The 23,188-nt window shown below is 42.4% G+C and overlaps 3 protein-coding genes across 7 annotated transcripts in view; 2 read left to right on the top strand and 1 right to left on the bottom strand.

Moving 5' to 3' along the window:
• The first annotated feature begins 1,829 nt into the window (after positions 1–1,829).
• On the top strand, positions 1,830–4,033 carry LOC108090091. Of its 2 annotated transcripts, none has more exons than XM_017188593.2 (2): positions 1,830–1,847; positions 2,747–4,033. In XM_017188593.2, exon 2 carries the CDS (start codon positions 2,769–2,771, stop codon positions 3,912–3,914), a length of 1,146 nt encoding a protein of 381 aa, XP_017044082.1. In that variant the 5' UTR covers positions 1,830–1,847; positions 2,747–2,768; the 3' UTR covers positions 3,915–4,033. The 2 variants fall into 2 exon arrangements, with proteins under 2 accessions (XP_017044082.1, XP_017044081.1); XM_017188592.1 differs by lacking the exon at positions 1,830–1,847 and adding an exon at positions 2,622–2,676.
• Positions 4,034–5,891: 1,858 nt separating this feature from the next.
• LOC108090117 (glutamate [NMDA] receptor subunit 1) lies at positions 5,892–22,429 on the bottom strand. Of its 4 annotated transcripts, none has more exons than XM_017188645.1 (15): positions 21,855–22,429; positions 15,583–15,859; positions 15,385–15,507; positions 13,236–13,460; positions 12,963–13,165; positions 11,925–12,090; positions 11,747–11,852; positions 11,521–11,681; positions 11,228–11,444; positions 10,633–10,828; positions 10,348–10,560; positions 9,715–10,143; positions 8,603–8,775; positions 8,289–8,545; positions 5,892–7,230 (listed from the first exon to the last, which is right to left on the bottom strand). In XM_017188645.1, exons 2-15 carry the CDS (start codon positions 15,766–15,768, stop codon positions 6,886–6,888), a joined length of 3,000 nt encoding a protein of 999 aa, XP_017044134.1. In that variant the 5' UTR covers positions 15,769–15,859; positions 21,855–22,429; the 3' UTR covers positions 5,892–6,885. The 4 variants fall into 4 exon arrangements, with proteins under 4 accessions (XP_017044134.1, XP_017044135.1, XP_017044133.1 ...); XM_017188646.1 differs by having other exon boundaries at positions 21,863–22,429; XM_017188644.1 differs by having other exon boundaries at positions 22,292–22,429.
• Positions 16,669–23,188, top strand: part of LOC108090115 (inositol 1,4,5-trisphosphate receptor) — a 25,130-nt gene continuing 18,610 nt past the window's right edge. The window contains 2 exon segments of the mRNA XM_017188639.2: positions 16,669–16,878; positions 17,261–17,447. The gene's annotated coding sequence lies outside the window, so the exon portion shown is untranslated.

The following is a 23,188-nucleotide window of genomic DNA, read 5'->3' as shown; positions in this document are numbered from 1 at the left end:
CGGAATATTTGATTGGAGGGAACTAATTGGTAGAAATGAATGGGGTATCAGAACCCCTAACCTTTATAATCCAACTTTTCTGACTCATTGTTTTGTTCTTAAGCTGGGAAACCCCAAAATGTTTACATATAAAAGTTGGGTAATATACCCAATTCAAGATCTCTTAACCATAAACATCAATTACGAGAAGTAAGTTACTCATTAGACGTAACCCCGCAATCAATTTGTTTAACCATCCAGTTGCATAAGGATAAGGTTAAAATAAACAATGGGTTAGCACGGGTAAATTGGTTGATTACCCCTTATGACTCCCTTTGATATCACTTTTATTTTTTGCTAATAGTACGCAAATGATTAACGATTTCTTAATTATCAAAATTTGTTTATTACTTTGCAACCCGTCACTGCCACGATTTGATGTTTATATTATTCAGCGAGACTGATTTTTATTCATTTACGATATATTTTTCACACTTATTCCGATTTCGTTTGCCTCGTTTATTAGGGTTTATGGTTCGAATCTTTAGTGCTTTGCGGTAGACAACTTGTTTACTGTTTCCAATGATATAAATTGGATTTCTTTTTATTCGTTACCCTATTTGAAGCTCAATAAAAATTTTCTGCCGAAAATACCAAAGAGGAAAAAACAGCAGAACGAGAAAAGGCCGATATCCGGTAAATCCTTATGAATGATACATTATCAAAGTCATAGTTTATTTTCGCAGTCATATTCACAAGATGTTTACCTAACAATCCGTCTAGGGGATCTTTCTAAAATTAGGTTTTATTTGGAGAAATCACACTAGCTTGTTTATATTTGCGTAGATAAAACTGTAATTGACTGCTAATCTGGGTTTTTTATTTCGTTTATTTTTATAGTGTCGGCAATCAAACAGGCTAATTAAACGCAAATTATAGTCGAATTGTTTTCTACATTTGGTGAATAGGGTTATGGGGGATACTCATTGTGTAACTGGTTGATCATCAAAGGTTGTTCAAAGTTTTTAGCCATATCTGTTGTTTTATTGGCTGTTTGCTATTTGGAAAAAAAAAATATCATTTTCTACATACTATGGCATTTTCTTGGGAAGTTGGGATGGGTGACATCCACCCTTAACCAGTTACAGGCGGCTTTTGTTAACCCTCAACTGCACTCATTAACACCTCCCCAGTCCGCCTGTATTTAGAGTACGGCCGAATTCTGCCTAATTGATCGAGTCAACATCGTGAAGCACAGATACATTAATTGTTTTATAGCTAAAATTAAATATTTAAGACTCGACAGCCGCGTTGTGTAACAACCGCTAATTAATTCCAGCCTAATGGGAGTCATATACAACCGATTACATCGCGGAACGATAAGGTCTTTCCAATGACAGTCGAACTACTCTTGGGTTCTTAATTGCCGAAAGACAAATGACCATGCGCTATCGCGTCGTGGGCCAGTGACATTATTTGACACTCGATTATTAATTGAATTAACTGCTTTATTCCACTTTGAAAAGGTTTCGGCCGAGCCGCGTGAAGGAACTTCCACACGAATCGACAATAATCTAGATTCGATCGCCTGTTACTGGGTTTTCGAATACCTGTCCTTGGCGTCAATTGTTTTCGATCGCCTTACAATATTTGACCGTTGTCGATAAAGCCACTCGTATCTGGCTTTGTGTTAAGTGTTTGGATCAATATGTATTGGCACTCTAGTATATTATCTGGTTAGAATTTAACAAGGGAAGAGACTGAAACCATTTAAAGACAAATTTATGGGCTTTATCATAAAAATCAGTCAGCATTACCGAGCCTATTATTATTTGTCCCATATATATCCTGTGTATCAAGATTATAGGGTAAGCTTAAATCCGTTAACATAAAACATATTTCGAGAATAAACATACAAAGTAAACATGATATATAAGACTCATAGAAATTGCTTGCAAAATATGTTTGATTTAGAGCGCTTAATGTACAAAGAAGTTCAGAGACAATTGTGAAATGTAAATAAATTACATGTCTTTGTTTTGGGTTATCTCAGGATTATGTCAGACACTATTTATATCTGATCTGTTTCCGGCTTCTCATATAGCTGTCATAGGAAAGATCAAATAATCTATATAGAAATAAGGGAAATAAAATTATAACATCGTTGTTGTTCATCAGACAAGCATGATTTTTGGAATATGGAGTTTTCTTACGACTCTTGAATTACGAATTAAATTTTATCAAAATCGGACAACTATGTCAAATAGCTGCCATATGATCAATAGTCGAAAATATGGAAAATCAATAGACAAATCATCATAGCTTCGTTGTTGTTTCGCCCCTATATACTTGGTTCGACATATTTGATGACTGCAAGGGTATATAAGCTTCAGCTTGCCGAAGCTAGCTTCCTTTCTTGTTTTTTTTTAATATAAAAAAAAGTATACTGAAGGCACTTTAAAACTTTTTAAATTATAAAAAACGAGGCACATTCGGAACAGCTAAATAGATTTTTTTTTTATCGTTACTGTAACTCAATCTTGAACAACAAAGGAATAAATGTTTCAAAAACTCATCTAGTAGGCCTGCACTTTTCGACGTAGCGCTGAGAAAAGATTTTTGTCATTCGCTCAAGTCTTTGACAACAGCACAGCACAAAAAGTGAAGTTGATATTATATCAGACTGCTCGGAATCAAGTAAATTGCTAAATTTTTCTCCGCGTGTGACTAGAATCCGTTTTCACCGACACTCTCGAATATTTGACAGTAATTCAAAGAACTGCTAAGTGATGGGGCGCAAACGCAGAAATGGAATGGCGTCTTCAAGCCACGAGGAATTTCCAAACCCGAGTAGCTCGCTCTCAGCCGAAGGGTCGAAGGGTCATACCGACTCATCCGCCAGCGATTTTGGCAAGCGTCCCAGAAGCGGAGCACCCGAGAAAGCCAGTAGGCAAGACCGCAAGCACGCTCGACGGATTCTAAGGCAGCACAGGAGAGAGCGGAAGAGGCTGGATATGGTGTCAAAGAAGGAGCTCACCAAAAACCAGCAGGAAATCGCCTGGGCACATGCCGTACTGGGCATGGGCCCGTTTATTGGCGAAGTCGTCAAGCCAGACGAGTGCCAAGAGCAGGTGGAATCCCCAGGGGAGATTGGAAGGCAAGAAACCCCTGACCGTGAGAACCCAGTGGAGGAGTCACACAGATCCCGAAGAGACGAACCAGACGAGCCGGAGGAATCCCCAGAAAGGTCCCGAAGCCCATCCCCGGAATACATCATAAAGGTTGGCGATAACCGCAAACTAATCGCTGTCATCAATAGAAACGACGTCCTGGGAGCGCTAACGGTAAAGGCTTGGCATTTCGTACAGAGTGCTCTCGCTAAAGTGGCCTCGGAAGTGTTTGAGGAGTTCCCAGGGCCGCCGCCGAAGTGGAGGGACTCCGGCTGGTTCCAGGGCGTCATCAAGGTTATCGTGTGTGATAACAATCGATCGGTTGCCCTCTACAAGACTGCGTTGTCAAAGGTTGTGGCGCTTTACCCAGGCACTCAGCTGGAGGTGCACGAGGCTGGCAGCATACCGATAAGGCCAAGAGCTCTTGGAATGATTCCTTCGGAACCCTCCACCGCAGCGGAGATCCTCAGGCTAATTCGGCTCTTCAATCCCAGGTTGCCCACCCAAAACTGGAGAGTGGTGAGCATCAAGCCATGTGAAAATGGCCAGTCGCTGGTGGGCATCCTGCTCAACGAGGAGTGCCTGCAGCCACTGAAGGAGTGCGGGGGCCGCCTGGAATACGGATTCAACCAAATCACGCTGCAGATCTGCGAGACGGACGTCATAGCGCCCGACAACTTGGCATCCTGCTTTGATCCCCTGAATGAAGAAGACGATGACAAAGACACTGATTCCAAGTTCTTAACTCTTCTGGGCATAAACTAATTATCGTTAATCATTCTAAAGTTATCTACCATTATATAGCCATTATTTTGTAATCATCTGAACACATCTACATAACCACTCATGCCGATGAATAAAGAGCAACGAGACCAATTAGTAAATTCTTGTATTGTAAAGTACTCTTTAATGAGTTTATATAACTATCCATTACTTTTTGTAAATGGGATGTGGATTTGTTACTGGGAATCGAAGCAGGGTAGATGATTTTGACAGAAGAGCATTGTTTTTCTGATCTCACTACCATCTCAAAATCTTTCTACCGAAAACATCAATTATATGCAGTCAATCGGGACGAATACTCGTTGTTACAGGGGTCAATCCCGGTTGCTGACCCTCCAAATGGAGCGGTTCTCCTGGCAGTTCCTATTTGTATATAAACAAATTGCAGTCGTTGGGGCTTCAATTCGAATTCCAATCGTGGAACGCTGTCATCATCGCCATCTCAGCCGTTCGAAGGCAGTTTTAAGAGGCAGAACCGAACCGCTTCGTGGCAGAAACAACTTGTTCAGCGCCAGCAAGTCTCATTGTATCGGGCCGTCTGTCTGGAGGAGATCTGAACGATCGGCCCAAGTTTTTGCCGTCCGGGAGCGGGAGCGGGAGAAGTGGGGCAATTGATTGTAGCAACACACAGTCACTCATCGCCACTCGAATGGCAAATCATTTACAATCAAACTTTTAATTGCAATAATTATACGAATTTATTAATTTCAGGCAGCACTCGGGCGACAGTTTGGCACACTCAGATTCCGGTGTTGTACAATATCTGTTCATTGCGCTGTTAACCAGTGATAATATCTCCCAACTTTCCTTTAAAAAAGAGGATGGAGCCTGTCCTCAGTTCGCTTCTTTCTTGTCTTCGCTTTTAAATGCAGAAGGTAAATTTATAATCCCCGAATGGGGGTCATCGCCATAACGGAACTCGGCGTTAACTTAATTATTTAAATTGTGTACTAAGAGCCAATATTGATATTTATTAAGGGGAAATACTTTATTTCGGAGAGTTGGTTGTTATGTTATTAAAACAAGGCTAAGACCATGACGGCATCTGCACATTGATGTGATTTGTAAGTAAAGTATGTAAGTAAAGTAAAAGTAAAGTAAAGTAAAAGTAAAGTAAGTAAGTAAAAAGTTTAAAAAATATGTTTCAAAAAGAAAAACTTATTTTTAATTAAAACAAAACACTAACTAAATATTACACTAACAAAAATCAAGTTAATAAAAACGCATAAAGGTTCTTTAAGCCCATTTGCATTAAATAATTTTAGTTAACCTTTCAAATCGATATTTTTTAACGATATTTACCAAAAACCTAATTTTAATTAACATTTCTCGACCTACAAGTGAGACGCATTTCTCTACGAACTTAGTTATCAAAAGACTAATAGAGTTTAATAGAGTGCACTCTTTTGAGTTTTGTGCATACAAAGAAATTGTGCATTGTTGAAGAAAGCCAAACCAAACCAGTACAAAGGGGTTTTGATTGGAACTGGTTTGCTTACAACAGCAGCATTTGCCAATAACTTTAATTTGTATTATCTTTTTGATATTTGCAATCAGTAATACTGACACATTCAAACAAGGCAAACTGCACGAAAATTAGTGGGCTAAATGTTCAAAATCTTTTTAAGTCATAACGTAAATAGAATCTATGTTTATAATAATTTCAAGACAATTAACTAATTTACTCGATCAGATAAAATTCCTAAATCACAAGCTCATCTTGCCAATTCAATGCTATCTTATCGACGATGTGTACCCAGCAATAGTTGAATAAACAAAATGATTGTAAACTCATAAATGATTGTGGAGCGTGTCTCTGTTAAGTTATTTTTTAAATATCTTAGCAATTACGTTGTGGCAAAAACAAAGTTCCCATTGATATTTTTAACTGAGAAAACAAGAAAAGAACTCACCCAAACTGCCGCAATCAGTAAAACACTTTTTGATTTAACTACGAATCTCTTTTAAATATTTATTTTAGTTGCATAAACGGTTTACACATTCAAAACATTTAAAATTCAAACTTCACTACTAAATATTGTTTGTTCTTGAATTTCGTTTCTTATGCTTCACATTTATGCTGTTAACTTTCACACTGAATCTTATAAATAAATTATGTATACATATATGTATGTATATATATTTGTTTTGTTTTTAAAATTTCGTTTAAGCTTCTTTGAGTTTAGTTTAACTTGTTTTAGTAAATTGCTTTTCTTGGGTTTGCCCTTACTTAGATGTCTGGGTCCACTATTGCAATCGATTAAATCTTTTAAGCTTTCTATTCCAGAGAAAATATAAGTTGTAAAAGTTGTACAGGCAATCGGAGCTTTCAGTTGAGGCAACTTTTGGCCAGATCCAAAATCGGGTTAAAGATAAGTTTAGATGAGAATAGTTGTTAATTAGTTGTAACAATGGGTGGGTTTTGTGGTGAATTATGTGATTCTAGGTTCGACGTGAGGACAACGTCGTTTTAAATGTTTCTGGTCAGATATTATAACTATTTTCTGTATCTCTAGAGATGGGTAGATCTATTTCTGCTCTTCTTTGAGTTAAGTTTGAAAGCAGTAAAAAGCTGGAGCGGAGATAGAGTATTTAAGGGGAACAGTAAGCACATTGAAAGCGTTAAATCAGAGTGAAAATACTTCAGCCCGCCTCGTAAATGCATCGAAAACTACATAAACTTAATAGACTTTACAATAATAACTTGGCAAACACACCTAGACCATGATATAACAAACTATTGCGGCACAGGACCATCGACCCGGTAACGAGGAAATCAGGCTTGCAAAACGATAAATATCCCTTCGGTCCTGGCCGCTCAATCCGGCGATAACAAACAATCGAATTCCCTGACTCGCATTTCGCATTTCGCAATTCGCAATGGGTTGAGCAATGATAATACGTTTCTCTCTTTTCTATGTTCTAACTGCCTTTGTCTTGGCAAAATGTTAACTTAAACGACCAGGTGCGACACGTCGCTGGTGTATCCTGGCGAGTAGCGCGGTGGCAGGACACTCTGCTGGGGCCGTGTCTTGCCCAGCATGGGCATGGGCATTCCCGGCTGGCTGGCGGCCATCACCTTGGGGCTCTGGCCAGGCTTGCCCAGCTCGTAGGGCCTCCGGATGCGGAGCACGTCGGCGGCGTCTCCCGGCCAGGCCCGCTCCGGTCCCAACCGCTGCCCCAGGCGAGGATACCGCCGCTTGTCCACCGCCAGACTGATTGTCCCCGGGGCGTGCGAGTTCAGGCCCACGTTGTACTGGCGCTGCATCGCCAGCGAGGCACGAATCGTCTTCCGTTTCTGTGGGAAACAATGGGGTAACCGTTACAACGGTACATTAAAATATATATGTAACTATATTATATCTTAATAGACTTAACCATATAGAATCTGAAATCGATAACGAAACAAGTACCTTAAAGGAAGTTAATAAATTCCTAATTGAAACTGAACTAAACTTAGATCCAAGGTGTTGAATATTTTTTTTGGTTCTTTTCAGTTCTTAGAAAACTCTTATTAAACAATTCAAAACAATTATATAAATTAATCAAATCGAAAAAAATTATTGCTCTAGATTGCAAATTATTATTATTATTATTATTAGGTATATTTATTATTATTTCAAAGCTCGAAAGAGGACTCTTCTACTTGATTATAATGAACTGAGACGGTTACTACACCATCCATATCATGTAATGAGTAGATTCAAGATGCTTCTAAGACACATATGTATATATACAGTCATTTGCAGATAAATAGCATGAATGATAAAAAAACTTTCCTTCAAGTTGTTTCGTTATAAAGCAAGCTTTTTCTGGAATATTGGATTCCAATTTTTTCAGTAACTATGTTTATAAAAAGTGTTCTTCTGATTTTATCTTATCAGCTTACATCTGAAGAGGTCACTTAAATAGCCCACGTTGGCCTTACACATACTTCTCGAGGTGTACAAATTGAAAATTGATTTTTTTTCATTATACCTATGTAAAATGATTGTTAATTAAATTATTCTTGTAAAAAAAATGGGCTGTGGAGTTCATTGTACTTCCAAGAAAGGGATCTTTATTGATTAACAAAGGGAATCCAGCAAAACCGTTGCTGAAATTGCATCCTGCAAAATCATTTGTTCGAAATGGTGTGCTATTTATGTGTCCACACAACTTAAAGGCACTACAACAAAAAAAAGCTGTTAAAATTTTTCAGTCGTTTAAAAATTCGCTTTTGATTAATAATTAGTAAGTAATTAATTAGTAATTTAGTAAGTCTACTCTATATATTACATAATCCCTATATTCCTACTCATAAAGTGTGAACCTGTCCATGGCTCTATATCAGGACCTGGTTCTTCCTTTCCTTACCTCGATGGTGCCCCGCCACTTGTCCGCCGCATGTCGGGCGATGTCCAGGCGCTTCTGCTTCTTCACCTGGTGCTTCTTGTAGATGACCTCGATGATGATCAGACCGACGCCGCCGGCAATGCCCACGCCCACCAGTATGAACACCCCCGCCATGTTCTTCAGCCCCAGAGTGTTGGGCGTCTTCTCGAAGAGCTCGCAGTTCTGCTGCACGTGTCCGTGGAAGATCCATTGCTTGTCCAGTTTTTCCATGAACCCGCCTGCAAGGAGGAGAGGGATCAGCCACCGCTAATGGAGGATCTACCAACAAACCGTACTTTCGTGGAACTCCAGAATGGCCAGCGTAACTGCATCCGTCCAGGGAGAACCCTTCTGCAGTCCGATTCCGTAGCCACTCCGACCGAACAGCTCGCCGGCAGTGACCAGTTCGCAGTCCTTGGAGGCCTCGTACTCCAGACGGGAGGAGTCCCATATGAAGGCCATGAGCTTGCTGCGGACACAATCGCAGATCGATGGGAGACATGTTAATATTATTCTTATAGAGGTGCGAGTGGAGAAGGGGCACAACAATTAGGAAGAAACGTTCAAGTAACAAGAAAAATTTGATAACTTCGATGGACCGAAGCTCCCCACATCCTTGCAGATTCTTTGAAGGTTAATTTGATTTAGTAAGACTTACTTACAAGTTATACAATAGATTTAAATTTTAAAATATAGAATTTTTTTTAAATTACCCATTAGAAAGTTCAAATCTTCAGTGACTTCTGTGTCACCTACCAACAATTATTATTAAAACGCCGAATATGACCTAGACATTTTAAATGAAACACTAAAGGTATCCTTGAAATGAAATCCAACAGACCGACTGATCCTAACCTATCTATTAATTCCTTAAACTTATCTGGCGAAGCCCTAACCAATTTGTGGACCTTTAATCGAAGAGATTTAATCGAAGACCTTTAATCGAAGACCTTTAATCGAAGACCTTTAATCGAAGACCTTTAATCGAAGACCTGTAATCGAAGACCTTTAATCGAAGACCTCTGCAAGGACTTGAAGGCATGAAGATGCTAAGAAATGGAAACACAAGATGACTTTGGGGGCGGATAGTACGGGGGCAAGACCAACACACGAATACGAATACGATACCGCTAACGATACAAAACAAGTCTAATAGATCGAAACAGAGGGAGAGCGAGACAGAGAGATAGAGAGACAGAGAAAGAGAGAGAGAGAGAGTTAGGTGGACTGAGTTGAAGGTGTCGTATTGAAGGGTGATTGTAACTGTAGTAGTAGAAGTAAAGTAAGTAGTAGTATAGTTGTAGCCCGGATCTCGAGGGGATCCGGATCTGGACAGTGGTGGTGGTGCCATGACATGCTCAGCTACGCTCGGCTACGGAAAAGTGGGCGAGGCCTGGAGCAAGCGTACCCCTTCTTCACGTCCTGGATGGCCTGCTCGGCGGTGGCATAGTTGTTCGCCTCCATGGTGCGGTACATGTTGGACAGCTCCACCTGGCGGCGGAAGTACATGTCCACGGAGGAGCCCTTCACGGTGGCGCAGGTGAGGTTCTCCATGGTGTTGCGCAGGCGCGCGTCGTTGATACCGCTCAGCTTCGTCTTGGGCCGCTCGAGCACGAGGAAGGCGGCCAGGTTGGCGGTGTACGAGGCGACGATGATCATCGCGAATCCTGCCCAGACCATGCCCAGCACCCGGGCGGAGAAGCTGCGCGGCGTGCCCTCGCCGATGCCGCTGTTCAGCAGGACTCCCCAGGCGAACCACACCGCGGAGCTGAGGTTCAGCGCCTTCTCCTCGTTGCTGTCCGAGTGCGAGAGCTTGAAGCGGCCGAAGGGCGAGAACCTGTTCGGAGTTCGGAAACCGGAGACCGGAAAGCGGGTTAGTAGGGAAGTCAGTAGGGGAATCAGGACTGGGATCAGGGATCGGCCGGGCGCCATTCAACCGTCCAATGCAGCTGCCCTCCACTTCGCCTCTCCTTTGCTGGTGGGTAGTTTCTGGGTGGGATTGGAATGGGGGACTGGAATGGGGCACTTGGGAGGCACTCACCTGTCCAGGAGGTAGAGCACGAGCGCCACAACATGGACCGACACCATTACCAAGATCCATAGCGTGTTACTAAACGGCTGCAAGAAAGACACGAGAGTACTCGATCGTGACGGTTTCTTCTCGAGTATTGTAATGCCTTGGTATTTGAATGGTTTTGAGAATTCTATGTACTCGGCACGCTCCGGATTGATGGTTAGTGGTGCCACGATCATGCTAGATGTGATTCCGGATGAATGTGTTAGGTATATTTCAGTGCAATAGATATAGCTGGCTGATTCCGCTTACTCGGCACGTTCGTTGACCAGCTCCCCGATGAGGCCCGTCCACTCCTTGCGCAGGGTCATCGCCCCCGTGCTGTTCCGCAGGATGTAGTGCCCGAACTGGCCATCCGGGGACAGGGCCAGGTCGTAGGTGAAGTTTATCCGCTTCGACAGCTCGATCAGCAGGTCTATGCAGTAGCCGCGGCAGCAGAACTCGTTGGCTAAACGGAAGAAATGAAAGTAGATTAATGGAAATTAGATAGTGAATTCAACAAAAAAGTATTAAATTGTTATGGTGGAATTTCTCTAAATAGAAAAGGTATAAACATTTTGATTTTAAATCTTTTCACCACTAAAACAATATTTGTATTTAACGCGAATACCGATAACATCTTTGGTAATGATATTAGGTGAGTCATAGTATATAATTTTGGATGTGTCTGGTTAAAATGGTTTGGTTCAATAGTATTTAGTTCTGTGTTCTAAAGTGTATTATTAACGAAACAAAGTTTCTTAGTTAAATGAACTATTTTATCCCTTAACTAAAAGCAGTATATATTTTGGAAATGATTTAAAATCTTCTGTAAACCTTTGTTCGATATTATGGATGGACTACCCACCAGTGGCATCCGAGTTGTTGAACAGGGGACAGGGTCGCTCGTCCGGCTCGCAGCGGAACTCGTCGTCGCCCATGCGCCTCACGTAGACGAAGGGCTTCTCCTCGATGGTTAGGAGCTTCAGGTGGGTGGGAATCATGATGCCCTCCGGCTTGCGGCGCTGCTTTCCTGGCCAGATGATCTCGCTGTCGTTGATCCGCATCCGCATCTTTGCCCGCATCTGAAAGTCCGTTATGGTTATAGTAGTTATAGTAGGTATAGTAGTTCAACCCATGAAGTAAGTAAGTTATACTTACACTATCATAACTGAACTTTCCAACCACGTGCTTCTTTTGCTGCTCCCGAATGTTGATCACATCGTAGCCGGCGTAGATTCGATCCCCGTTGTCATCGAAGGCCACCTGTCCCGTTTCGCCAGTGATGTTGCGGCTCTTGAGGTACTGGAAGAGTCTCTTGCCTACCGGGTGATCAAAAAACATTCTAGTCAATGACTGTTAATATTATCATTAGTTACACTCGCACCAGATTCCCAGTTGACGGCCGAATCGCCGCAATCCTTCGGAGCCTCGGCGATGGTCTCGTTGGAAATCATCTCCTTGATGGCGGAAGCCAGAACATAAACGCTGTCCTGTTTCGGGGGGCCAGAAATCACATCATGCATAATTCAGATTCCACATGGGGCAGTCCATGGGGCACTTACCCTAATGTGACCCTTGTCGCTGTGGGCGTGCTCCAGCTGGAGGCCCAGCACTCCGTCCGGAGTGTTGTTGGAGAAGAGCGCCTGCTCCGTCACAATCCACACGTGGCCCTCCCCGGTCATGTTGTACTCCCCGGCGTCGCGGAAGATTACTTGGGCGTCCTCCGTGCTGCGGCAAAATGGCAATACGAGATGCATAATTAGCCAGTATGCTAATGCTAATGCCGGAACGCTAAGTACCCCAAGCCATTTGGCATTGAGGTTGGAAAAGAAAACCAAATCACGCATGTGGAACGCCACATTTAAGGGAGTCTACTCTTTATAGGAGTATTCGTTATGTCAAGGTAGCATATTCCTACCCAGTTATTAAACAATAGTTCGATTAATAAGACCTCTGATATAATATAAGAGGGTTCAAAAGCTATAATAGGGAGTAGTTGAAGAGTTCAGTTAAGAACATAAAACCGAAATGTAACAAATACTATTATCACCCGTTTTCATTTCCTAATCCATTAAACAGATTCACAATTCACCATAGTAATAAACGACTTAGAACATCGTTGCATCCATTTGATAAAAAGCAGAAACGAGCAGTTGCTGAGCGAAAGTCACGCCCATGGTTGAATTCAATCCCAGTAATCTTGTGTACATCGCTCTTTCATTGAAATTAATTTACGGAGTACAACATAAAATCACTTTATGGGAATTGACAGCAATTGACTGACACGCTTTAGTGTTCACATTTTACAGTCACCCGTAGGAAACAATTTGCATGCCAAAGCTGGAAGCTGCTAAAAATACGGATTCAAATGGATGGTTTTCAAAAGTTATCAATTGAGGGATTTAAAGCCGCTTAAATAGTACATCGAAGCTTTAAAACCAATCAATAAAAGCTGTCTGAAATATCTAAAAGTTAAGTCAGACAGCATTTTAAAACGGTCGACTAAGTTCGTATCCCTCATAATCCCACGAAAAAGACTCCAGTCTGGGTAACCTGGCTCAAATCGGAGTGGATTATTAACGCAGATTCGCGGCACTCACCTGGCGTACATGAGGTAGACCCTAGACTGGGCGGTTTTCATGTCGATGAGGTGCTCCGTGAAGCTCTCCAGCTTGGGCTCAAACTCGACAATCAGTTCCACGGTGGCGCGCACGTCCACGTCGTCGTAGTAGGTCTGCGACGTGGTCTGGAACCTGCCCAGGATGGCCCGGCCGTCCGTGTCGGAGCTGTGGATGATGATTACCTGAGGCCAGCGGAGCATGCAGGGGAACAACTCAATAAGTCAAACAAGCAGGTCAGGATTGGCAACCCACCTTCGTGTATGCAAAGTGGCTGAGCATCTCCAGCCAGACGTCCGCCTGGTGGTAATAAGGAGGCACGGTCCTCAGGAAGGAGACGTGGATGTTCTTGTCGGAGAAGGCGGCGTCCCGCGAGGAAATGCCAATGACGGGAATCGAATAGAATCCGCTGGTGTAGCTCACGGCAGCCGGCGACAAATCGCCCGAGGTTTGCTCATGCGAAACGACTACGGCGTACACCTGTCGGGGAATGGAGGCAGAAAGGTCCGGGAAACAAGTCAAATCAGTGGAAATGAGCAATGCAAAGGAAGCTGCCAAAGGAAGGACCTCTGGCGATGGGCGGGCTGCCAGGTCGGAAGTGTAAATGGCGTCGGGGGAACGTTCAATTGGCTGAGCAAGTAAAACGCCCTCCATTAATGTAATTTTGCTGGGCACTATCCAAATTTGGTGGAACTGTCCAAAGTATTTTACTGTCTGTGCTAAAACATGACTTATAAAAAATCTTATTTAACATCTTAATTATTAGGTTATTTTGTTAAACTTATTAAGTTGTGAAACTTTTTTAAAAAATATAAAATGTGACTTATAAACAACAATTCAAAGTTGATTTAAAGATTTATACTTTATTAGAAGCTTATACCCTTAAATTAAGATAAAACACTTTCACCGACAGTTACATTTTCGAAACGCAGCGTTCCGAAAATGATATTCAACGGAGTCAATGACAGTTGATTTGCTTCCTTTGGGTAATGAAAAGGTTTCCTCGAAATGGCGTCGCATCGCGGGACCTGACATGATAAATTCACCTTACATTAACGATGACAAATGCCGCCCCAAAACAGGCAACGAATTGATTTGGACCTGGTCTAGTGGGTGAGAACTTCTGCTCCAGACAGCCACCCACAGCGTCAGAAATTTGTGATAAATGCGATGTAAGGCACGAAATGTGATTGATGAAATCCTCGGATAACCCAAAAATTTAAGGGAAGTTTGCCAACAGAAAAGTAATTCATTTTTGAGTGGTTTTTTTTCGAACTCGTCTGGGTGCATTGCCCTTTGGAGCGCTGAAAGGCTCTTCGTCATTAGGATTTTTTGGACGCTTTTTGTTTGTGCATGACGGCGGTAATTTATGGCATGAGAATCCAGTTGGATTCTAAAAAGTGCTGGACGACGATTCCATTGCTTGAAAGTACAGTGCGCGGCAAAAAGGTTATTTTAAGTAATTTTTATACAGTTGGTTTTTTACATTTTATATTTAGGTGGTTGCAAAAAAATAAAATTAAATTGAAATAGTTCAACATTTTTTAGTAAACTTCTACTCATTTACTTGAATAAAACAGCAGCAACATTCATTTTGTTAATCTTTGGACAAATTGGAATACGAGCTAAGCTGAGCTTAACCAACTGGAAACTTGTGGATATTGGAATCTGCTGTCACATTACCGTTTCTCATCGACCCATTTCCGAATAATTTTCCCTCGAATTATTGAAATTAAATATGTACCGTTAGTTCGATTGCAGCCTTAAGCGATGCGATTCCGACCACGGGAAATGAACAGGTAATTTAAATAGTTAAACATTTTTTAGTAAACTTCTACTCATTTACTTGAAGAAAACAGCAGCAACATTCATTGTGTTAATCTTTGGACAAATTCGAATACGAGCTAAGCTGAGCTTAATCAACTGGAAACTTGTGGATATTGGAATCTGCTGTCACATTACCGTTTGTCATCGACCCATTTCCGAATAATTTCCCCTCGAATTATTGAAATGAAGCGAGCCAGAGGAGATATACGTACATATGTACCGTTAGTTCGATTGCAGCCTTAAGCAATGCGATTCCGACCACGGGAAATGGAACCGGTAATTTAAATAGTTAAACATTTGTTAGTAAACTTCTACTCTTTTACTTAAATAAAACAGCAGCAACATTCATTTTGTTAATCTTTGGACAAATTCGAATTCGAGCTTAACCAACTGGAAACTTGTGGATATTGGAATCTGCTGTCACATTACCGTTTGTCATCGACCCATTTCCGAATAATTTCCCCTCGAATTATTAAAATGAAGTATCGTTATGTACCGTTAGTTCGATTGCAGCCTTTAGCGATGCGATTCCGACCACGGGAAATGAACAGGTAATTGCATCTGGCCACCGACTTACCCGATTCTCGATGAGCTTGTCGCACACGTTGAAGACCGTCTTGATGGGATTCTTGTCCATCCGGATCGTCTTATCGTAGTAGGTGACCTTGCGGGGCACATACTGCTGGTCGAAGTTGAGGTGCTGGTGATTAATGGGGAAGAGTAATTGTTAAGGCGGTTATGAGTGAATGGAAATCCAGTTAGTCAACGCGCTTGCCTTTATCGTCGTGCTAAAGTGCTCCTCGCTGTCGGAATTGCTCAGTACGCCGCCAATATTGTATGTCGAGGGATTATCCGAGGCCGTGTGCCGCTGGGCGGCGTCAATCGGCGGCGCCAGAACAGCCAGCAGAATAATGGCGAGCCCAAACAAAAGCCAACAATAAACAAAACCAGCAACAGCCATATTGGCAGAGCTCTATAGTTTTTGGGGGAGGATAAACGACGTGCTTTGTGCGATGATTTCAATGGTTTCCCGGCCAAACGTCCAGCATTTTCTGTAAGCCAAAACGAAGAGCCGCCGATATTATTGCCATAAACTATTCTATTGAGGAGAATTAAGCCATTACTGGACAATTGTGTTATAAAGCTTTTCGTTTTCTAGAATATGACATAGGGCCTCTTTTAAACATAACTAGTTTATATCCCAATGAACACTATTGTGAGCATTTTTTAGTATTAGAAAGTATTAGAAACAATATTTCTAAAATATCGGCAAAGTATTTTCGTATGAATTTTGAATTGAGTAACGGGTTTCTGAAGTTACTAAGATTGTAAACAAGAAAATATGCATTAATTTACATCTTATGTACTAAATAGGTTTTCGCGCTTTGCAATCAAATCTCCGAAGATGCCAGATCATGCAAAATTAAACCTTTTGAAAATGAATCTTTTTAGGGTTGCAGTTGTAACTTCAGGGTGGCCTTTTCTTCCAAAGACATTTAAGGTATTCCTAAAACAGGTGAAACAGATACTACCACTACTACATTCGTCAAAGCAGGACCCAAAAATTAATTATTGGAAAAATTTTTCACAACTAGCGAGTTTTTAAAATACTGTTAAAGCCCAACTTTTGCTTTTGACTTATTTTTTTTACAAAAAAATAGTCTTTTCTTCAACTTTGTCCTAAATACTCGCAATCAGAGCTCGATCAGGTAAACACTTAAATAAAATTTTTTAATCGGATGTGTATATTCAACCTTTTAGGGAATACCCTGATCGATTACAAAACTACTGAGTACATCGATTGTATCGAATATGGCGCTCTAGGCCTATCGATCGTATGGCTCCACTTGTTGCTCCACCGCGCTGTCAGTCGGACGTGTTTTCGCTGGTGTTTTTCCGCGTCGGTCCGCCTTATCTGCGCTGCGCTGGCACTTCGGACGGGGAGAGGAAGACGGGAAGCGGAACACGACTTCGTGCATGACGCGGCGCCCTGGAAAATTGCATTTTCGTACGCTTGTAGCGGCTAATTTATCGCCGAATGATGGCCAATTTGTTGGCCTAAAAGCTGTGGGTGTGTTTGAGTGAAAAAATTGTGCTTGGAAAAGTGCGAAGAAATCGACAATCGCGTTGCGCGTTTTGTTTGCCTTTCGCTGCTGCTGCGCTGCGACTGCGCTGCCGGTGGGCGATTAACGGGATCGCGGGGGCAGGAAAGCCAATTGTTGACGTTGTTTCGCATCTTGCCTCTCTTTCCCTCTTTTAACCGGAATTGTTTGTCGCGTGTTTTTTACGGCTCTGTCGTATTGACAAGCCAAGCTCTGTCGACGTCGCTGCCTGCGTTGACTTCGCTGCCCCGGCATTGTTATTGTTATTGTGTGCGGTTTCTACCTTTTTACTTTGTCTGCTGTTTTTCGCGGTGTTCCCCACTTATTATTATTCTCTTTTCTGCGGCTAAGTGCGCGCACTCAAGGTGAAAATATATTAAGTTCTTTCGAGTGCCCCCAAGTGTTTGCATTTGAATAAAATAAATATAAAGTCAAATTCGATTTACGATCGTTGTCTATCAGCGGATGATTCAATTGCTGGGCAGTGGATACGCTACGCAATCGCTTTTCGGATACGCATTCGCAGCAGCTCCCAGAGGTAAGTAATCAGCGAAAGCAACCTGTTGCCATTTACTGGTTTTTCCGGTTGCCCAAAGGGCTTGCCGCCGATTTAAGTAGGTCATAAGGCAATAAGCCTATCGCCTGGGCCCCGGCTAATTGCCTAGATAGCTATTATCTAGCAGTCACGCCCTCGCTCGATGTCGCCGGTTCGTTTTGCTGAATAATTGAAAGTAAATCAAAGCGAAAAACGCCAGAAAACCTCTCGCAATCAATTACAATGCAATACCAGCGGCAAAACGAACAGCTCCACAATCGTTTCGTCTTTACACGAAAAGAAAAATACTTTCTTATCACAAAAATTAATGAATTGAACATCTGCTGAGCGTGGGATATTTTCAAATTGAGCACACAGCTGTAACCACAATTTGAACTTACTTTATGTTTATTGGGTAAATTTATCAATAACTGCCTTTAAATAATCTGATGAGCATTAGTTTTTCGATTGAAAAAGTTGCAAACGGGTAAATTATTATGAAAGCTCAAAAGTCAACCAACGTAGTCGTAGGGTTTTCAGCTCTTTGTTTACTTATACACATTCTTATTTTCTTTGAAAATAAATTCAAGAAAAAATCAAGGGAACAATTATGGGAATATTTTGCAAGAATAAAAAAAATATTTTGATTTCTTACATTTTACTCCGATAAGGACCACAAATCTCTTATAAATGTCATGATAAAAATTCATTCAAAATATTTGCCAGTGCAAAAATCTTGATTGCAGGCTGAGATGAATAGAGAGGGAGAGAGAGAAAAAGAGATGCTGACAGGGCCGACGCGTGCTTAATTAAGCGCCACATTGTTGGCTGCCCGACAGGTGCTGGGGGATAGAGGGAGACGGAAAACGATTGCAGGAGATGGAGCTCTCGCCCGCAGCCACTTTTCCAAAGAGTTGTGCTCAGTGTAGGGGAAAATAGAGGGACAAAAAAGGGACGCGTTGGGACTGGTGCACGCGATGATTTCAATTTAATTGCCCGGAATAAAGATTGCGTGGCACTGCCAAATTGCATTTTTTGCCAAGTTCTATTTGCAATAATATGAGCGTTTCTAACTCTTTAATACCCAGTCAATACCGTTCGACTTAATAGATCTATAAAACACAATTACGGTCAAATATTTTCATATCAATAGAGTGTATTAAATTACCCTATGTGGTATCAGACTCTTTTCTAGATTTCTTATTGGCTTTGTTTTATTACTTAACCACATTATGCTTATTATTATTAAATAAATCGTTGAAAAGTCAAACCCGACTCGAAGCCCCATAATATTTTTACCGCAAACGTTTGTTTATTCATACCTTCATTTATATGTTCCTATATGCTGCCCATGAGCATGAGCGTGTGCATAATTTGCACCTGAATTAAGCAGTTGGTGTCGAGGTTTCAGGAAGGGGAATGGCGCCTGGGAGCGCCACCAATTAACATAAATAGACAAATCGAGTGAGCGACATTTTCATGTTGTAAATAAAGTATAAACCCACAACCACACACACACTTGTGCAATGTGCAAGTGCCCGAGTCCACTTGGCTGCAATTAATGGGAGTGTGTGTGCCCGGAGGTCGGGTGTTATCAATGAAGCAAACTGAATGAGGCAGAGAGTGCTCTCATCGTCTGTCTGTGTTTGCTTGACTATACGAGTGCCTTCCGTTTTTTTGCTCAGGTGAGCCGAGATCCTTTATGCGTTTCTATAGCTTGGAAAACCAGACAGGGCCCAGACCACAAAAAGTGTACGAATTAAAATCATATTAAATTGTGTTTTACTTTGTTACTGATTCCCCATCCGCACTCGTGTTCTATTAATCGCAATAAATAGTTGATTAGACTTCAACAGCTTCAAGGCTCCCAGAATCCCTCGAGTTCAGCTGACTGAGCATCACACAGGAATTCCCCAGAGAAAGCTGTTACCCTCTATGTTTCGTGAAGCCACAACAACTTCCATATGGTATTGTTTATTTTATGCATATACATACATTTTATATTATTGCACATTCAACGTACTGAACAAGAAATCAATAAGTGATGTCAACTACACATAAATGAATCGGACTTGACTCATACTTTCAAAAAGATTTTAAATGAATTTCACACTTCGATTTGTTTGCTATTGAAATTTTTGCATGTCCATTTATAAGCCAGTTAATGAACTTCAACTGTCTGAAAAGGGTATTTATGGTTGTAGGCCTTCACTGAAAAGAACCAAAAAGGGTTATAGTTTTTTTTTTAAAAACCTCGTTTGCATTTGTCATTAAAATCAGATTTTAAATGGTGCATTGTTTTTCAGCACTTGCTCTTTTGTTTTCATCCTAAATCATTCATTACCTAAAACCGAATAAATCGTATTTTATTAGTAGAAAATTATCTTGCGCACTTCCAAGGTACATAATTTTTTATTGATTCCGTCTGCCCACTTTATTTGAATTTAAATTTCCCAATCCCCAGACTCGCAAGAAAAACTTTCCGCACTGGGAGGCAAAGGGTATTTCGACTTCAGAGGAGCTCTCCGAGAATTTTCTCCGACAGTTTTTGTTCAACTATTTAACATAGCGAACGTGCCGTCGCTGGCATTTTATTCAATTTCGTTGTATGTGCAGCGTGTGCGGGGACTGCAGATTGCGGGCTTCATTGAATGTGGCAGTGCACGGTGATAGTGGGCTCAAGGGGGGAGGGGGAGGAGCTGGGCGGGAGTGGGAGGCCCTTTTGGGGGAGGCGGTGGCTCCACTGTAATTCGAACTGACAGGCTGACAACAATGAGAACATCTGGTTCGATGGCGGCTCGTATTTGATGATGCTTCATTGAAATATTCGCAGTGGTTTTCCAACTTGATTTCCACCGACTTGCAGGTAGCTGAAATAGTTTCTGATGAATTTGCAACCGCAAGAGGGTCAGATTGATTGACTCTGCCGGAAAGCGGTTAGAGCTCAATTGGGACAATATATCGATCAGGTCGTTGGGCGGATGCCCGAGTAATTTCTCCCCCTGGCCAATTTGAGATAATTTAATTTGCCCTCTGTAAACGGGAATTGTTTTATGTGCGATCCAGCAGCCCAGTAGCCCAGCAGCAAGGACAACTCCCCAAGGAGCCGCTAGCAGACAAAAGCTTCAATAAAAAAGCCCTGAAACTTTGAACCGAACTTTGTCGCCTCAGTCGTTCACATCCACGCCCTGTTGCTCTAACCTTTATCCCTTTTCCCTTTTACCCCACTCTCCCCCGCCCACTCTCCCCCGTCCGTTCTTTGTGGTCCGGCCTTGTGTGTAGCTTAGCCGGGAAAGCCATCTAAGCCAATAACCAAGTCAAGGATGTCCGTCCTCCGTCCTCCGCCCGCCTGCTGCCGAATTTGATAAAGTGTTGCCACTCCCCTCCTCGCCCTCCGATGGCCATTCGCATTTTATATTTTTGTGTACTTTGCAGCATCTCTTCGTAGGCAATTTTCGTGGGCATTTTTCACACACGAATTGCCAAACAGATGTACGTATTCCGATTCGCCCCACTGGGTCCCAATCCGCCGGATTGATGGCAGTCGGACCCCCCCCACCCATCAGGAAAATTGGGGAAAGCGGGGGCAGCCAGGATTGAACCATTCTGTGCATGATTTCAAGCATTGCACATTGATGTGCCTCAGTGAGTCGAGTTCGCCCATTCGGTCCATTGTTGCTAAAGTGCCTAATGCCCAGCAATTCGTTGGGCTTGAGCAACTATTTGGGTTGCACGAACAAAGCGAAAGGATTTTCTCAAAAGATTCCCGTTTGGCCAACGGATTTTGTGCGAATGCCGAGGGAATATGTGTGCCAGGGAGACCGCCAAGTGGTTCGGATAATTTGCAATAGAAATACAAGTTAGGTTGAAGATTTTCAAAGACATTTCGCTTATTGATAAGCCATGCTAAGAATTGTATAATTATTAATAATCGATTATTTTATGTATTTAATAATCGATTATGATTTACTGATACTGGCCAATGTTGTAGAAATTGAAAACCATCAACTGATTTCTACTTTACTTAATGTTGGTCGAAAGTCTTTGGCTGACAGAAAATGTAATCGTAAAGCTCCCCCGAAACGAATTGTTTTTATCATTTGCACTGCTACACCGCAAAAATGTTTCCCCAGCTCAATCGTAATCGTAGTCCAGGGATTGAGTGGTCGCATTGACCACTTCACGGCGCTGCTCCACCTCATCAATGGCTGGACCCAAGGCAAACACACCAATGATGAAAATCACAAAGCCAGCGATGATGAGCAGGACGCAAACGACAGCGGAGCAGACGATACACTGGGCTGTCCGGACGGAATCCATTTCGGAATGGAGTGGCCCGGCCCGACCACGCCTCAATCGCAAAAAGCCTCACTGCAAACTATTCGGGGTCATTTTGGGAACTTTCATTACGTCTTTACATCACCAGCGATATCCTTGCTGCGCATCCATGTCTTCAGCCCTCGACCTCGCCTCGGTTTCGGGGCATTTAATCAAGTTATTGGCTTCTGCCGCTCTGCCGCTGGCTGGATATCGCGAGTTAAGTTATGCAAACACTTTGTGTGCCACTCCTTCGGGATGCTTTGCTTTCTCTATTCTTTTTGCGCGCACACACACACTCTCACAGGCGCACTCACACAGGGGGAACTTTTATCACACGCACACAGGACGAACTTTTATCCCCTTTGTTCTTCTGCTGTTTTCACTGGCAATTTTCGGTGTTTCAAACTGTAATTTCTGTTGTTTCCGTTAATTTTGATTTTTCACCCACAACTGCCTGACGTTTTTCGCCCGGACCGAGCTTTCCGTATCGGATTTCACTGGCCCAGCATCGCATCACCCATACGCACCGTGGCCAGGCAGCAGGAGCAAGTGTTGCCTACTTTTCAACGCCCGCTCAACACGACGCCTGGCTTTCCACTTTCCACTTTTCCTTTCTTTCCCGGGCTGCGAGGGACAACGTGGCGCCTTGCGCGTTGCTCGACTACTGAAAAGTCCTCGCGACTCCTCTGAAATCCCTTGGCTTTCGTGCTTTAAGCTCCTGCCAGTAGCTTTTTAAGCTGGTCTAAAGCTGAGCCACGCCTGCGCCCCGGGATGTAAACAAATTCGGTTTGGTGTATTGCGTTTCTCCCTTTTTCTCCCCTCCCCTTTGTTAGGTTTTTCTGTTTTTACCTCTCAGCTGTTGGAAGCCGCACGCGACTCCGGTCAGCTGACTGGCGTCTCTGCCGCCGCCGGCTGCGCTGCCACTGCCGCTGCGACGCTGGCGCTGATGCTGACGGCGACGTCTGCATCTGTTTGCATGCCAACCACCTGTGGCTTGTGTTTATTTATTTGGCTTTTCCCACGCATGTGATTCGACCCACTTGGCCCCAAAAAGCTTTCTGGCTGGCTTGACCGCCGAACGCTAATTTACGCACCCGGCTATTCTGTTTAACTGATTGCTTTTTGAGCTGTCGGTAATCGCTTGACTAGTTTAAATCGCCGAGCTCGACAGGTCGATAGCGTTATATCCTCGCTAAGTCATGTGACTACCAAAATTGAGATAATATGACTTAGTGAGCTAGGTCAGTCCATGAGTTATTAAAGAGTAGCTGAATGAGAAGTATGAATGAGAATGTATATATTTCACTAAGTATGATTAATCGTGGAGGTGGCTGAATAATTTGTGGCATACAAGATAAATTAATAATTTATTATATGCACTTCAAAACTACTGTTTGACAACTTAAACAAACTTGGATTTTTTA

Source organism: Drosophila ficusphila, unplaced genomic scaffold (genome assembly GCF_018152265.1).
Source record: "Drosophila ficusphila isolate 14025-0441.05 unplaced genomic scaffold, ASM1815226v1 contig_791, whole genome shotgun sequence".
Taxonomy (NCBI): Eukaryota; Metazoa; Arthropoda; class Insecta; order Diptera; family Drosophilidae; genus Drosophila; species Drosophila ficusphila.
The sequence above is the reverse complement of the archived record's forward strand: the minus strand, read 5'-3'. Positions and strand labels throughout refer to the sequence as shown.